The sequence below is a fragment of the Sminthopsis crassicaudata genome, chromosome 1 (assembly GCF_048593235.1).
Source record: "Sminthopsis crassicaudata isolate SCR6 chromosome 1, ASM4859323v1, whole genome shotgun sequence".
NCBI lineage: Eukaryota > Metazoa > Chordata > Mammalia > Dasyuromorphia > Dasyuridae > Sminthopsis > Sminthopsis crassicaudata.
In genome coordinates, this window is record NC_133617.1 from 229,290,205 (window position 1) to 229,303,286 (window position 13,082).

A 13,082-nucleotide genomic window follows, 5' to 3' on the forward strand; every position below is an offset into this window, starting at 1 on the left:
TACCTTCTCAAACATATCTCATGTCTTCAACAACCTTGGAGACTCTGGCCCAGGTCTTCTGTGTCCAACTATAGTACTCTTTCCATTTTTGAGGCCCCTAGATGGCTCAGTGGAGAGAATGCTGAGCTGGAATCAGTAAGATCTGAGTTCAAACCCAACCTTTAGACACTTATTCCCTGTGTGACCCCAGCGAGTTACTTAACCTCTGTCTGTCTCAGTTTTCTCAACTGTAAAATGGGGGTTATAATAGTTCCCATCTTAAAGGGTTATTTTGAGAATCAAATAAGATATTTTTCTTTCTTTCTTTCTTTTTTTTTTTTTGCAAGACAATTGGGGTTAAGTGACTAGCCCAGGATCACACAGCTAGGAAGTGTTGTGTCTGAAACAGATTTGAACTCAGATCCGGTGCTCTATCCACTGTGCATCTAGCTGCCCCTAAATAAGATATTTGTGAAGTGCTCAGCACAGTATCTGGCACACAGTAGGTGCTATGTAAATGTTAGCTCTTATTATTACTCTTAGGTAAAAACTGAGTAATAAGAAGCAGCCTAATATCATCATTATCATCATCAAAACTCATATTAATATAACCCTCCTTAGAAGTGATTTACCCCTATTATTTCATTTGATTCTCACAACAACCTTATGAGATAGATACTCTTATTACTGCCATTTTACAGTTGAGGGAACTGAGACTCAGAGAAATTACGTTATTAGCAGAGGATTATACAATTTATTATCACAATTTGAGATTTAACATTTTCTTATTCTTGCAGATAAGCAACTTGAAAGAAAACATGGTTTATCAGTTCCAAGTGGCTGCAGTGAACATTGCTGGGGTGGGGACTCCCTCTGAAGCTAGTGCATCCTTTAAATGTGAAGAATGGACCATTGCTGTTCCAGGTAAGAAAATAATAATAATGAATGTTTAAGATTCTTTATTTGATTAGGTTCCTCTATAATGCATCTAATCTGGTAGCCAGGAGTGCATTTGAGGCCTGGTTCAATGTTTCATCATTAATTTAAGCAGAGTAAATAAAAGGCTACAAAAGAAAGTCAAGGGGAAGCCAACTTCCATCAGCCAACTTCCACTCAGGAAGCAAGAGAACACACTCACCTTTCATTGCCCTTTCTTAATTGACAGTTGATAGTTCTGAAGCTGCCTCCTGGTATGACTTTCAGTGGGAGGTGCTCTTGTTGTGCATTAAGATGACCTTGAATTTAGGAATTTATTTACTAATTACACAACAGTGAATCTGATACCAGGTACTTCAAATCCTTGAAGAGAGCTAAAGAATGGCGTGGACCAGAAAAATTCTAGAACTCTTATATGGATAAAGGAATAAAAAGGCACCAGGGCAAATGCTGTATCTCAGGAGAGAGAAAAAAGTTCCCCTGCTCCCTCCTATCCATTTTTGGCTTAGTTCATCATGACAAACAAGTCGAAGAAAATACACTCTCTGCTCTGGGAGGCACCTCAGAGATCATTTAGTGTAACTTCTCATTTTATAGATTAAGAAACTGAAAGAGAGATGACTTGCCCAAAGTTGCAGTTACTTATGGCCACAGCTGGTGTTTTTTCTCCAATACCACATTTCTTCATTGGTGACAAGAATAGGGGGCAGAGGCAATAGTCTCAGGAACAAGTGTGTGTGTACGTGTGTGCATGAGTGCCAAGATGATTCATTTTGTAATTGTTAAGAGCAGAGAAATACTGGGAGCAGCCTAGTGTGGAAATCCCTTTGAGTCAGAAGTCAGGAGTCCAGACTCTAACATTGATTAACCATGTGACCCGGGGCCAATGACTTCACTTCTCGACACTGTGTTTCTTCATTTGAAAAGACCAAGGTGATAATACTGGCTCTGTCCTCCTGGCCAGGTGGTTGTTAGAAATGTTCTTTATGAACCCCAAAGGACTTTGGCAGTGTATACTGTTATATATGCAGTTATAGCAGCTTTACAATTGGGAGCCACCCCGGCACAGCCTGGTTGACTTATTTGCAATTCTCTTCAAGGCTAATACCTGTTTTTTGTTCTTTATTGTGGAAACAGACCATGATGTCAGGGAGGGGATAACATGATATGCAAGAGAATTGGATTTAAATGAGAGGCAACTGTGCCAACTCACCTGCCTCACTGTGCCCTCCAGAGCCGTCTGTGGCCAGTAGCCAGTATATGTTGGGATAGTTGGAGATGGCCCTGGATGCAGGGGGAGACCTTGGTCCTTTTTAAAGTAAGGTCTTCAGCAGATCTCAATTTGAGGCTGCACGCATTTAGTGATTAAGGCTCTGTCGAAATTGAGGCAAAGAATGTTGATTGATTTCATGGGTGTAACAGAAATATAATTTGCTAATAATGTCAAAATGACAATAAAGACAGGAATTTAAGGTTTACAGAACACTTCCCTTAAAGCAAAAAAAAAAAAAATGATGTATATTGTAAATGTAAATTGTTGAGGAAACATGGCACATGATAAGCACTTAATATGTTTTTATTGAATTGAATGAAATTGAATTAAGTGACTTGCTTAAAGTTAGTTACTATCAGACTCAGGATTCATACCTGGATTCCTGACTCAGAATTATACATTTAAAGTTGGAAGGTATATCTAAAGGTCCCCTAATATTATTACCCAACACGCATATTTTATACTTGAGGAAACTGAAACCCCAAAAGTCAAGCAGCTTATTCATAGTTCCACAGCTAGGAAATAGCAGAACTAGGATTTGAATCCAGGTCCCCTCAATCCCCATGTAGGATGGAACCAGAACAAGCACTAAATACATGCTTCCAAAAATCTATCATGCAAAGATGAGAGGAAAAGCCCAGTTGGTGATGGCTTGCTGTGATGTTTGGAAGAAATTATACTTACTAGGACAGAACTTGAGGGCCAGTTTTTTTTTCAGGCATATTTTTATCTCTCTGTAAATATTCAGATAGTTATAAAATCACATTTCCCATTGTAAACCATAGAGTTATTTTCTTCTTATTGAGATTTAGGGAAAGTTTCAGCTTGCACTTAAGACATACTCAATATAACCAAGTTAAATTTTTCTGGCAAAAGAATACCAGCAAGGGAACCAAAAATTAGTCCAGAAAAAGATTTATATAAGAGCTACCCTGTCAACTTGAGCAAGACACAACTTCCTGGTGTCCTAGTCTCATGGTCTCTGTAAAGGGGGGCTTAACATTTCATATCAGAGTTATCAGGAAGTCATCAAAATGATGATAATATGCTTAGAAATATGAATTTTTCCTGTAAATTTTGTAGCTTTAAGCACATGGTTTTAAGACTGAGTTCATATCTAATCTTTCTTCTTTGTACTCATAGCATTTATTTCTTGGTTTCTTTAGGACCACCTCATGGTCTAAAGTATAGTGAAGTCAGGAAAACCTCCCTGGTTCTCCAGTGGAAGCACCCAGTCTATTCTGGTCGAACTCCTGTAATAGGTTTCTTTGTTGACATCAAGGAGACGAAGGCTAAAGATGATCAATGGCGAGGGATCAATGAGAAGGCAATAGCAAACACATACTTGAAGGTATAACTATTACTTTTTAAGGAATTTTTAAAAAGTTTAAAAGTTCTGATGATGATATTAATTTTAAATGAAGTATAATTTCATTTAAAAGGATAGAGAAATGCAAAAAACACAAACGTCTTAATATTAATAGAATGAGAACATCAAAAAGGAATTTTTGAGTTTCAACATAAAGCTTTTCTCTAAAGAGAAAATGTTTTGACATCACTATTTGAGGAGAAAATTTGTGAATCCTCCCTATTGTCAAGTCCAAATTCTCCTGTCTGACCTTTAAGGTTATCTGTTCATCTCCTTTCAAGGCCCTGATAAGTAGGACACAGAACAGGTAAGTGTTTATGAGAACAAATTTTTTAAAAATCAGAAAAAATCTAGAATAGGAGTAGTTGTCAAAGGTACCAACAAGAAAGCATGAGGACACTGGGCTTATGTCCTTCGAAAACCTTACAAGAGCGGAGAAAGAGGAAAAATAAAAAAACAAAGAAAAATGGTAATGACAAGAGGGATAGAGTCCCCAAAACAAACTTTGCCTGATTTCCAATTTTGCCTGGGACCTATCCTGATTCATTTCATTTACTATTTAGTTTTTCATCACTTAGTTATTCCTTTACACTGAATACTGCAAGGCCCTTTTTTTTCTTGCCTAATTTTATTTATTGGGTCATCCCATTTTGTAGATGTTTCACCATTAAATTTTAGTCCATTAAAACTTCCTTGAGGACAGAAATTAATTTTTTTCTTTTCTTTATATTCTTACATTTGGCATAGCCCCTGAAAAATAAGAAGCACTTTAAAATATTTGTTGTTTAATTGTTTGATCAAATGATTGATTGGTTGATAGTGTTAATACGGAGTAGTGATGATAATGCTCTGATAATGGTGAATTCTAACAAATGCTTTATAATCGCCTTGCATCTACTGCTAGAACTACAAACATTAGTAATCTCTTAAAAGTTCTGGTTAAGAATAGTTAAGACTATTGACTCTAAGACTGACTGCCAGTTAACTCTGTAATTTATTTTTAACCAATAAAATTTAGCCAAGAAAGAATCACGTAAGCTTTTCAAATGTCCTTACAAAGAGACAGAGGTTTAGAAATGCTTTTACCCAGTCCTTAAAAAGAAAATCTGGGAACACAAACAAAAACAAGTACTATTTACAATCACTCTGAGCCAACCAGGGCCCAAATAATGACCAAGTGGAGCTTAGCCTAGGACCTATTGATATTTGCCATTTGGTCAATGAATGAGAGCCAGATTTAGCCTGAAAACCTGGAGGTATCTTGTGAGGTTTCAGCGATCAAAATTTATATTCCTTTGGATAAAGAATCCTGAAATAAGAGTAGGATAACTTATGTGGACAGAGGGAGAAGAAGGAAAAAAATAAGAAAAGAATGGAGGAAGGAAGCAGAGATCTGAATACCATGGGCAAGTCAATTAATTTCTCTAAATCTGTTTCTTTGTAACTGTTGACAGATTCTAAAGAGTTAGTGTAAGTAAAACACTTTCTTTGCAAAATGTAAAGTAGTAAATAAATGCTACTTACTATTACTAAATGGCCTGCCCACTATCACTTAACTAATAAATATTAGAGGTAGATTTTGAACTTGGGTCTTCCTAACTCCAAGCACAACACCTAGTCCACTCTGTACTATTGCTTGAATTGTTTTCCTAAAATATCAATCCATCCTCCTCATTTCCTCTGCTCAGAAGTTTTCAATGGCTTCTCATTGCTTATAGTATATTTTTCAAAACCTTGAATCTGGAATTCAAAATATTACATGATTTGGTCCATAAGTACCTCTCCGAACTTCTCAACTACAATGTCCCTGTATACAAACCTTTTTCTTCAATCACACTAGCCCATTCATTGTTCCCCAAGAAAATAACTCATGTTCCCTGAGGACTCACATCTGTCAAAAATCTCCTCAACAAGTAACTACCCAATTCCTCAGCCCCCTCCATTCCAATGATCTACTCTTCTACACTGCTTCAACCCCACACTGGCACATTAGACTTTCCCTGCTCTCTGAATTGCACCAATCTCTAAAATCTTGAATTTTTAAACCTCACTCTTCCCTCACAACTTCCTCTCCTTCCATCTCTCCAGCCTGCTCAGAATTATTAAATATTCATGTTGCCAGTCTTGCAGTCTGTCACCTCCACTCTGATTTCATTTGTTTGCATATCTAGCCTCAACTTTGTGGTCTGCCAATTCAAATCATACTAACCTCTGCTGTCTCAGTTTCCTCAATTATAAAATGTAGATAATAATACAATTATCTCAGAGTTGTTGTAGTTGTTGTGAGGATCAAATAAGATAACAAATGTAAAACACTTAGCATAGTGTCTGGCACATAGTAGATGCTATATGTTAGCTAACAATCCTTACCTTGCAATTGTTTGATAAAACTTCTGCTACATTACACTTATTCTTTCTCTCATTTTCAGAGTGACTGTTCCAAACTTTCCCCTCCTATTTAAATTCTATTCCTAATCCTCATATATAGAACAGATGATCTAGTCTCCTACTTTACTGAAAAGCTTGAGCCTTCCAAAAGTTAGCTTCTGGTTAAGCAACAGTTGCTCAACTCTTTGCCTCTATTTTCTTCTCTGTTAAATGGAGATAAGAATACTTTCATTACCTATCTCATAGGGGTGTTGCAAGGAAAATATCTTGTAAGCCTTAAAATACTACAAACATGCTTCTGGTACAAAATTATGGGAATTGACTTGCATACAGTCACGCAGCTAACTGTCTAAGGCCAGATCTGAATTCAGCTCTTCTTAATTCCAGGTTTAATATTCTATTCACTTTCTCTAGTAATTAATTCTCCATAACCCAAGAACAGGGGCAAAGAAATCAGATAGTTATAATTACCCAAGAATAAGTCTTAATCAAGTTCAGAGTGGCAAAAGGTCAGAATCAATAGGTTGAGGCTCATGAAACACTTGAAATGGCAGACCACAAGGGAGGGAAGAAAGGAAAGGATAGAATATAGAACTCAATTTTTTTTAAAGTTTAAAAATATTTTAATGTGTAATTGGGGAAAATACTAGACATGGAAAAATTATTTTTATGAGAATCAGTCTTTTATACCTAATTCAAAGTCCAATCTCATTTATTTCCTTAGCTATTAATTTATTACAAATTTCTCTCTTCCTAACTTCACAATGTCCAGTTTTCTTTTCCAGTCTTCAGCATCATCATTAACTCTATGATCATAAAATCAGCTCTCTATCATCATTCCTCTATAGTCATAAAAGAAGGGAAGGCCTATTCTTCATAAAGATTAATCTCCCAGTTGACTTTGGACTTTGCTGACTTCCTCTTGAGACAGTAAATAGTATGTATGATTTAGGTTATACAACTCTTGTGTATTTTCAATCTCTTACTTTAGCTCTTTAACATTTGCCACAAACATGATCTAGTTTCCTCAGTCTCAAAGTTTTCCCTTGACCTCACTTACCCACCAGCTCATAATTCTCCCCTGTGAACAATTTATCTGTGTCCACTGCTTTCATTTCCTCACCCACCCATTGTCCTCTCAGCCCTTTGCAATCTCTCTTCTGCTGAAACTAATATTCCTCTATTGAAACTGCCTTCTTAGAGGTGACCAATGACCACCTAAACATCCAGTCCGAAGACCTTTTCTAGTCTTCAGCCTTTCTGCAACATTTATCACACATCCACCCCCTTCTGGCCAGTCTCTTACCCTCACAGACACCCCACTCTTTCAGGCATCTGGGGAATAGAAAAGTGGAGCCTGGTGAGCAAAGTGCAGGACCTGGAGTCAGGAAGATTTGAATTCAATTGCAGCCTCATCTTCTTACTAGCTATTTAATCCTGGGCAAATAACAGCCTCTCAGCCTCAATTTCCTCATCTGTAAAATAGAAATAATAATAATGTATCTATGATATAGAGTTGTTGTTAGTACCAAAAGAGATAATATATTTAATATATATAATATATTTATATATCCTATAATCATATATTATAATTAAATATAGAATTATATAATATGTTTAAATATATTTAAAATGCTTTGCAGGGGCAGATAGAACAGTGGATAAAACAAAAGCTGTGGAATCAGGAGAACCTGAGTTCAAGTATGACTTCAAGACACTTGACAACTTGCTAGCTGTGTGTCTATGGGCAAGTCATTTCACCCCATTGTCTTGCCAGAAAAAAAAATTACTTTGCAAACTTTTAAGTGCCTCATTTGTTGTTAAGTCATTTTCAGTAGTGTTCTATTTTTCCTCATTCCATTTTTGGGTTTTCTTGGCAGCTCATTAAGTTTTCTCCAGCTGGTTTTACAGACAAGAAACTGAGGGATGGGGTTAAGTGACTTGTCCAGGATCATACAGCTAGTAATTATTTGAGGCTATATTTGAAATTAGGTCTTCTTGACTCCAGTCTAAGCACTTTATTGTATCACCTCATTTCACCCAGGAGAATGGACTTTTTAGGTTCCTTCCAGCTGTAAATTCATAACTCTGTGATCCCTATCTAAATGTCTCACTGTCAACTCAAATTTAATATATCCCAAACCAAGCCTTATTGTTTCCCTTTCCCTTAAAACTTGCCCTTCTATGCAAGATGTCATTTATTTCTGTGGCCTCATCATTCATGCAGTTGAAACATCTGGGGTTCCTTGCACTTTTTTTTCCTTCTCACCTTTCATATTTAATCAACTAAAAGTCCCATTAATTTCACCATCTTCATCCTCCAAGTTCCCCCTTGGCTCTCATTGGCCCCACCCACAATAGCCCCTCACTATTGATGTGATTCAAGCACCAAAGTGATGTGGTAATGTAGACACCAGATGAGGGCAGGCACCAAAAGGTGGGGTTGGGGCACGTGAAGAATTCACAATGGCCATTCTCTTTGGCAAAAGGTAGGTTTATTTAGGGGAATAAGTTACAGACAAAATGAAGGGATACAATAGACACTGGGAAAGATGAAAATGAAATAGTATAAGAGAGTATATGAAAGACAAGTTCCTCAGTGGAACTCACAATTACCCAGTAGGAAGGGATTACCCCATGAGGCTGGAGCATGCTCTTAATTAGCAGGCTAAATCCTGAAAGGGATTTAGCACCCTAAAGAGTTAATTAGTTGTAAGGAAGAAAAATGGGATTGATGGGGATTGGGAAACATAATGGAGTTAGGAAAGATACCATGTGGGCATGGGGAAAGGAGAAGGAAAAAGACACCATGAGGCAGAATATTGTGGTGGACTTACTCAAAGGAAGGCAGCAGCCCACAAGTAAGTTTTATAGGGAAAATTTAACCTCAAGGATACGACTGAGATTTCTGACAGGGCTTGGCACAGTGAGACTGCTCGAAACCTCTACAGAGGATGGGCCTCAGAAGTTTGATATAACTTGGATTTCAGACTGGACACATCCCCAAAGAGCGGAACCTAGTAGCTAAATGGATCTCTATCAGTGGCTTCTTCCTGCTTGCCTCAAGATTAATTTTTATCAATTGTTCTGCTAATCACAGCTGACATTGAAGCACTCATCACTCCCACCTGTCTACTTTAGTTCAGTAGCTTCCCAATGAATCATCCTCTCCCCTCCTTGAATTCACCTTTTCTCATGCTGCTGAATAATCCTCCTTGTGAATTAAAGAAGGGGGGATTGTATTAGTTTTGAAGAATAAACATGAAAGCATATAGTTTTAATTCAATAATTTATAAATTAATGGGAATGTTGAGTCCTTATATTTTGAATTCTCCTTTGCTGGCTGAGATTAGTTTATTAATAAATCACACATTATTCTAAAAGCCGGATGAAAACTTAGTATTAATGCTGCTCTAACCACATGGTACCTTGGCTTCATGACTCAAAAAGGTGGAAGCAGATATTTGCCCATTGTTGTTGCTGCTCCTTGATTGACAAGCAAGAAGCAACTGTGGACAGATCACTGCCTTGAAATAAGGACATCTTATCATAGTTAGGAATTAGACTTGTGATTTCACTGGTATTGCATAAGGAATTTCTGGGTAGAAAAGTTTCCTTCACTACTGCAAGTTGACATATTCTCTATAACTTAAAAGAAGTAAACTTTTAGAAGTAACTCTTGGAATTACCTAGAGTAATGGTATCAGATAGAAAGAAAGTCCCTAAAACAATAAAGATCCCTGCTGTCATATATTGACTTAGTTAACAATATCTATATCCTACATTTATTTTTTTCTTGATAGTATTTTATTTTTTCAATTACATGTAAAGGTAGTTTTCAGCATTCATTTTTGTAAGATTTTGCATTCCACATTTTTTCTCCCTCCTTCCCTTATCTCTCCCTTTCCCAAGAAAGCAAGAAATCTGATACAAGTTATACATGTGCAATCATTTTTGTCATGTTTTGAAAGAAAAATCAGAACAAAAGAAAAAATGAGAAAAAAGTTTTAAAAAGGTGAAAATAGTATGCTTTGATCCTCATTCAGTCTCCATAGGTCTCCTCTAGATGTGTATTAAATTTTCCCACCCAGCTAAATATTTATCTCCTCCAAATAGAGTAAGTAAAAGCTTACAAAAGGCTCACATTTTCTATTTGTACCCCAGCATAGTGCTCAGCATATAATGTTTACTAAATGCATTTTCATTACAATTCTGTGACATTACTTGTGTGACTTTGTTCAATCATGTAACTTGCATTTATATAGAACTTTGAGGTTTGCAATATACTTTACAAATATAATCTCATTGTGTCTTCACAAGAAGCCTAGGAGTAGTTGCTATTATTATCCTCATTTTGAGATGAGGAAACTGAGGTTGAGAGGGATTATATGACTTGCCCAAGGCCACACAACTAGAAAGTGTCTGAGCCCGGATTTGAACCCAGACTTCCATAACTCCAAGTACAGCTCCCTGTGTCTATGATCTTGAGTCTACGTGTGGGCTATGGGTCAGGGGCAATGAAGGGAGTAGGAATTTAATGTTTTATTATTAGACAGAGGACACATCAATAAATGGCTTGGAATCACTAGAAATGGAGAAGATGTTATTTAAAATGACATGAAATTTTATATTGCTTCTTTCCTGCTTTTTTTCCAGGTCCAAAACCTCAAGGAAGGAGTCAGTTATGTATTTCGTGTCAGAGCCTTAAATCAGGCAGGGGTCGGGAAACCTTCTGATGTTGCTGGTCCTGTGGTGGCAGAAACTCGTCCAGGTTTGTGATGTGCTCTTTCTGTTTTTTTCCAACTTTAAGAAAGCCATCTTTGTGTGAAATAATTGGGAACTTAAAACTTAGTGCCATAATGACTATTAGTTGCACTGAATGCAGACTGAATAATTAGCAAGTCTGATTGTAAGTTAGTAAAAGTATGAATAAATAAAAGGCTGACCAGGGCAAGTACAAACCAGACTTGAGAGGATATGTCACAGGCCCCAATGCTGGGTTTGTATCTCTTTGAAGGAAAGTCTGAGGTCCTTTTAGGGTCCCTAGAGCAGCTGTTGTAATCACAGAAGGTTTTCTACTCTGATTGGTCAAAAAAGCAGACAAAATTCCTGCCCAAGCAAACTCTGATTGTCCAGATAGGCAGTCCAATCCATACATAAAAAGCTGGGTTTAAGTACTTGCAGCTGCTGAGTTTTCCAAACAGCTGCTCTCAATGAATGACCTAGGCGCTGAGACATCACTCACTCTTCAGGTCATTGTAATGCCTCTGAGAGTCTGGAAAGACATCTCTCCCTTTTTTGGCTATTCTATGAAAGCAACGGATTTGTTATAGTGCACATATGGTCAATTTGTGCCAGATTAAATACTTGACAATTAGAAGGGTGTTTTCTTGCTATTTGAAGCTCTTCAGAACTTGAAAAATCAAGCGTTTCTTTTTCTTCTAAATAGTCTGTAATCATAGTTTTTATTTCATTCTTATTTTATTGGCTATCATTTTTCTTAGACTGAATATTGTAGCATGGAAAATACAATCCTAAATAGTCTCTCCTTGTGCATCTAACTAAACATTTTGGAATCATAATAGAGTTCACCCATCCAAACTTAGTATAAAAAAATTATAGCACAAACAACAGTAACACACAACTAAACAATCAGCACTCGGGTTATTGCATTAAATCTATGTGTAATTTAAAGCATGATAAAAGTTTAAGACAGCTAAGTGGTTCAGTAGATAAAGTGCCACATATGGAGTCAGGAAAATTCATCTTCCTGAATTTAAATCTGGCCTCAAATACTTATAAGCTGTGTGATCATGGGAAAGTCACTTAACCCAGTTTGCCTTAGTTTCCTCACCTGTAAAATGAACTGGAGAAGGAAATGGCAAACCACTCCAGTATATTTGGCAAGAAAACCCCAAATGGCTTTTGAAGACTCCTGAAAAATCACTGAACACAAATTTATCAGTCCTTAAGATATAAATTCCAGAGCTTACATACAGTGTAATGCCCTTCTTAACAAGAAAAATAGAGACCAAGAGGTATTCTTAGAAATGAATTGTTTTATCACAGTTAGGAATTATAGCTGTGATTTCACTGGTACTTTATAAGGAATTTCTGGGTAAAAAAGCTCCCACCACCATTGCAAATTTGTACATTCTCTACAACTTAAGAGAAGTAAAAATGTTAAAAGTAACTCTTAAAATTACTTAGAGCAATGGTATCAGATAGAAAGAAGGCCATTAAACCCTATGTAAAGATCCCTGTGGTCATATATTGACTTAGAAAACCATATGTTAACAATATTTATAGCTTACATCTATTTTTTCTCAAGAGTATTTTATTTTTCCAAGTACATGTAAAGATAGTTTTTAACATTCATTTTTGTAAGATTTTGAGTTCTAAATTTTTTCTCCCTCCTTTCCTTCTCTCTCCTCTCCCCAAGACAGCAAGCAATCTGATACAAGTTATACATGTTTAATCATTTTAAATAGATTTCCATATTTGTCATGTTGTGAAAAAAAAATCAGAACAAAAGAAAAAAACTTTAAAGGTGAAAATAATATGCTTTTATCCTCATTCAGTCTCTATAGATCTCCCTCTGGATGTGGACTAAATTTCCCTAACTGAATATTTATCTCCTCCAAATAGACAGAGAATGTGAAAGCAAGGCTCACATTTTCTATTTTATTCCCAGCATAGTGCTTAGTATATAGTGTTTACTAAATGTATTTTCATTTACTTATTCAGCAAGAGAAATCCTCAGGACTGGTTGGCTGTACAACTCCCTTGTGTGGCATATGGGCTAAAGATGACCCAAGTGACTTCCTCATTGTAGCAATTTTGCTTTTAATGGAGCAACCACCAATGGGCTCCTTGGTAAGGTTTGGGTCGCCCCAACTTTGAAATTACCTAACCAAGACCTTCCTGGGGCCACTTCATTACAAGACGCTTGCCTTCGAGTTTTAGTTATTGTTTAGTCATTTTAATTGTGTCCAACTCTTAATAATGTCATTTGGGGTTTTCTTGGCAAAAATACTGAAGTGATTTGTCATTTTTTTTCTCCAGCTCAGTTTACAGAAAAGGAAATTGAGGCAAACAGGGTTAAGTGACTTCCTCGGGGTCACACAGCTAGTTAAG

The 13,082-nt window shown here is 36.6% G+C and overlaps 1 protein-coding gene across 5 annotated transcripts in view; it reads left to right on the forward strand.

The window, feature by feature from the left end:
• The window catches only part of MYOM1 (myomesin 1), a 162,981-nt gene that overhangs the window by 108,103 nt on the left and 41,796 nt on the right, over positions 1-13,082 (forward strand). For all 5 annotated transcript variants that reach the window (XR_012483560.1, XR_012483561.1, XM_074275916.1 and 2 more), the window contains 3 exons: positions 777-903; positions 3,355-3,539; positions 10,602-10,716. Coding sequence is in view for 3 of the 5 variants with exons in the window: in XM_074275916.1 (XP_074132017.1) it covers positions 777-903; positions 3,355-3,539; positions 10,602-10,716 (427 nt within the window). In the remaining 2 variants the exon portion in view is untranslated. The remainder of the gene's footprint in view (positions 1-776; positions 904-3,354; positions 3,540-10,601; positions 10,717-13,082) is intronic.